The sequence below is a fragment of the Rhamphochromis sp. 'chilingali' genome (genome assembly GCF_963969265.1).
Source record: "Rhamphochromis sp. 'chilingali' genome assembly, chromosome: 13".
Lineage (NCBI taxonomy): Eukaryota > Metazoa > Chordata > Actinopteri > Cichliformes > Cichlidae > Rhamphochromis > Rhamphochromis sp. 'chilingali'.
Window position 1 is genome coordinate 15,020,284 of NC_137940.1, and position 4,597 is coordinate 15,024,880.

At 47.7% G+C, this 4,597-nt stretch overlaps 1 protein-coding gene across 1 annotated transcript; it reads left to right on the plus strand.

Annotated features, from left to right (window-relative positions):
* Nucleotides 1-941: 941 nt before the first annotated feature.
* Nucleotides 942-3,770, plus strand: slitrk2 (SLIT and NTRK-like family, member 2). The gene has a single exon (XM_080901159.1). The coding sequence runs from the start codon at nucleotides 957-959 to the stop codon at nucleotides 3,648-3,650; it is 2,694 nt and encodes an 897-aa protein (XP_080757285.1). The 5' UTR covers nucleotides 942-956; the 3' UTR covers nucleotides 3,651-3,770.
* Nucleotides 3,771-4,597: the final 827 nt, after the last annotated feature.

Genomic DNA, 4,597 nt, shown 5'->3' on the forward strand with positions numbered 1-4,597 from the left:
CTGTGTAGGTGACGTAACGGCCCCATGGGTTCCTTCCTCTCTCTCTCAAACACACACGAACGCAGTCGGGCAGCAGCAGCAGCAGACGCTCAGTGCTGCTCTCAGTGTGCGGAGCGGAGGAGGAGGACAGCACAGGCTGTAGTTATGTCTCAGCTCCGGGAATATTTCTCTCCTGTACTTCTCTTTCAATCACAGCGCTGCTTTTTCTCCTGTTTTCTTTCTGCGAACTCACTTTTGCCCTCCTCTTTTCTTTAAAAGGGAAAACGAAGAAAAAGAAAGAAGGTTATAAGGACGGCCAGTAGTGCGTCATGGTGCATCTTTGCGCAATTTTTATGGATCTTTTTTTTTAAGTGCTTTTTCCTGCCTGGACTATAATGGAGCGCCTCTTCTGCGTGGAGTGGAAACGAGGCAGCGTTTCGCGGCCACTGTCTCCCTGTGAATATTTGGCTGCAGCTGCTGCTGATCTGCGTGAAACCGCTGAATAAATCGGAGCTCTCTTGAAGGAAAAAGAGGGTTGCAGTAAGCGGCTTTTTTTTCTCTGCCTCTGACAATGTGCCAAGTTCATCCAACAAGCAGGATCCCGGCGATTCGCGGTGGTTTGTATCTTTTGCTTGTCAAGGATAGATTACATTTGTGAGGGATTTAAAACAGTTTTTGGAAATCATTGTGAAGGTCAATGGAAAGATTTGCGCATCCCCTGTGCGTCACGGTCCCATTTTTTATACCAAATAACGGCGGTGCGCCTTTTCCCCCCGCGCGCCTCTGAGCTTGTATGAGCGCCTGTTTGTGTCCGTGTGAGCGCCTCTACCTCCTTTTTTCTCCCCTCTCTCCCTACAGTGAGGACTCACTCCCAGTTTTTTTTCTTTTTTTTCCCACTCCCATATCTTCCATCCCAGGCTCGTGCAGCAAACTTAAATGCTGGATCTATATTTCAGCGACCTTTCCTGGCTGTAAAAATGCTGAGCGGCATCCTCTTGCTGAGCGTCCTCACGGTCACCAGCCTGTCACCGTCCGAAACGGAGAGCCGCAAAACTTCAGCCTCCAAAGATATCTGCAAGACGCGCTGCGTCTGCGAAGAGCGAGAGAACATCCTGAACATCAACTGCGAGAATAAAGGATTTACCACCGTCAGCCAGTTTCAGGCGCCTCCCAATAAAATCTCCCAGCTTTTTCTGAACGGAAACTTCCTGTCACGGCTCAGCGCAAATGAGTTCGTCAATTACGGCAATGTCACCTCGCTGCATCTTGGAAATAATGGCTTGCAGGAGATCCGACCGGGTGCTTTTAACGGGCTCCGCTTCCTGAAGCGGCTCCACTTGAACAACAATAACTTGGAGGTGATTAAAGAGGACACGTTTACAGGATTGGAGAGTTTGGAGTATTTACAGGCAGATTATAATTATATCAGTGCCATCGAGCCTGGCGCTTTCAGTAAACTGAACAAGCTCAAAGTGTTGATCCTCAACGACAACCTGCTGTTGTCTCTGCCTCCTAATATCTTCCGCTTTGTGCTCCTCACGCATTTGGATTTACGTGGTAACCGACTGAAGATGCTGCCCTTTGCGGGGGTCCTGGAGCACATAGGTGGCATCATGGAGATTCAGCTAGAGGAGAACCCGTGGAACTGCACCTGTGATCTAATCCCCCTCAAATCCTGGCTGGACACCATCTCTGTGTTTGTGGGGGACATAGTGTGTGAGACGCCATTCAGGCTGCACGGCAAAGACATCACACAGCTCATAAAGCAGGATCTGTGCCCCCGCAGGAACGCAGGGGAGCGTGTTCACCCTGCCTCCGACTCTCATTTTCCAGGGGCCCTGGCCCCGACCTACCACCCTGGTATTAACACCCCCACCCGAGCCCCAAAAGCTTCTCGCCCTCCCAAAATGCGCTACAGACCCACCCCTCGCCTCTCAAAGGACAAACACGTCTTTGGGCCCATAATGGTTTACCAAACACGCTCCCCTGTGCCCATGCTGTGTCCCAGTGTGTGCGTTTGCACGTCACAAAATCCAGAGAGTGGACTGAACATCAATTGCCAAGAGCGGAAGTTACACAACATTACTGAGCTTCACCCCAAGCCCTCCTACCCAAAGAAACTCCACCTCACTGGTAACTATTTACAAATGATTTACAGAACTGATCTGACTGAGTACAGCTCGCTGGAGCTGCTGCATTTAGGGAATAACAGGATAGCAGTGATTCAAGAAGGAGCTTTTGAGAATCTCACAAACCTCAGACGGTTATATCTGAATGGGAATTATATTGAATCACTCTCTCAGTCTCTCTTTGCTGGTCTGCAGTCTCTCCAGTATCTCTATTTGGAATATAACATCATCAAGGAAATTTTACCACAAACATTTAACTCACTTCACAACCTTCAGCTGCTGTTTCTCAACAACAACCTGCTGCGATCCCTCCCTGACAATGTGTTCGGGGGCACCATGCTAACAAGACTCAACCTGCGGAATAATCATTTCTCCTACCTTCCAGTTCGCGGTGTTCTAGACCAGCTGTCTGCATTCATTCAGATCGACCTGCAGGAGAACCCCTGGGACTGCACCTGTGACATCGTCGCCCTCAAAAACTGGATGGAGCTGTCCAGTACCAGCGTGGTGGTTAATGAAATAACCTGTGATTCCCCCTCGAAGCATGCGGGGCGCCTACTGCGCTCCCTTCGCAATGAGGCCATCTGCCCTGAGCCCAGCGAGGTGCCCCCACTGCAGCAGGCACCCCCTACGAAAGCTCCCACATTAAGCAGCCCTCACACTGAAGCCCCCACCCCCTCTTCCTCTTCTTCTTCTCCCACTTCTTCCCCGTCTTCTTCTTTCAGCTCAGTCAGCCCCACTGAATCCCGCCTCCACACCCCTGAGTTACACCCCGAGGTCCCCCTTTCAGTCCTCATACTTGGGCTCCTTGTGGTTTTCATCTTGTCGGTCTGCTTTGGCGCTGGCCTCTTTGTTTTTGTTCTAAAACGGCGCAAAGGGGTCGAACACATCCCCACAGGTGCTAACAACTTAGATCTCAACTCTTTCCAAGTGCAGTATGGCTCCTACGCTCCTGAACCAACCCAAGACAAAAGCTCTGAAAGCCACGTTTATAACTACATTCCCCCACCCGTGGGCTCCATGTGCCAAAACCCCATTTACATGCAGAAGGATGGTGAACAGGTGGCTTATTACCGCAACCTGAAGGAGCTCAGCTTTGGGCCTCTGGACACAAAGAAGGACGACATCCTTCACCGCAGCCCAGGGGCCTACACCATCAGCACAGTGGATTTTATGGATAAATCTCCAACGTCATGTGGCTTGGTCACCCCGGAGCCTCCTGAGATGTTGTATCAGAACTTAGGGGAAAGGCCCAACAAAGAACTCCCCACAACGGCAGGCATCCCTCCATTCACCTACAACTTTTGCACTCTGCCTAAGAGACCTTGCATCGTGCCCCCTTATGAGGCTGCCACAGCACGGAGGCACATCAGCAACCAGGACAGGGTGAACAAAACTGTGTTGTATGGCACCCCGAGGAAATACTTTGGGCCCGAACACCCTTCTAAAAATGAGCACCCACTCCTGCTCCCTGGAAAGCTAAAAGCAGAGCCCGACTACCTGGAGGTTCTGGAGAAACAGACTGCCATGAGCCAACTGTAAGATAGTGACAACGGCCGCATTCGTAATAATCACGCTGTTACTGTAATAATAGCCCTCTCTATATATCTATCTTATCTATCTGTGTTCAATCCTACATGACAGACTGGAAGTGAACTGAAGCCTCTGATGATCTTTTTTTCTCTCTCTCTTGCTTTTCTTCTCTCTCTTTTTTCTTTCCAAGATGTATAAAAGAAATATAAGAAGTATATTATTATGCAGGTCTATTTTTTTCTTCTGGAAGGTATAAATTATTTCTTCATTTTTGGAAAAAGGAAATTCTAAAAAAAGAAAAGAAAAAGACTTTGATGACAGCAGGTATCCAAAATGGGCAGGACTGTGTACAAAAACTGTATTTTATTTTCCCAGTGACAAAGACAAAAAGAGTTATTCTTTGTAGAAGAGGACTGACATTCCTGTATATATTTTTTAGCCTACACAGATAAATGGTGAGTGTTAAAACCATCAAAGAAAACCTTTTCAACACCCGACAAATGGCGAAATCATACAATACTTATCCCAGAAAGTGCCTTTGCACTCAACTATTTTAGCAACGATGCTCTCTGCAAACTGGAAATGTCCTTTTTTCTTTTTCAAAGTGCTGTATTTTAAAGAAATCTTTATGTAAAATAGAAGATTTATTTGTCCGTTTCAAAAGAAAAAAAAGGAAAAAAATGAACTCGAGACCGGGTGTGAAGTTATATGTTGGTTCCTGCCAGGGAAGACCATATTATTTTGCTATGTGTCTTTGGAGCTGTACAACTTCTAGACAACATTGTATGCTATAGGTGAGCAATACAGTGCGGCAAAGCAGCGCAATTAAATTTTCACTGAAGCACTTTGTCAAGATCCTGAGCTGGGAGTGAATTTTGTTTCCACTGTGCATGATTATTTTTGGATGTGGTGTTACGCTGTGCCGACTGCTGTGTGTGTGTGTGTGTGTGTGTGTG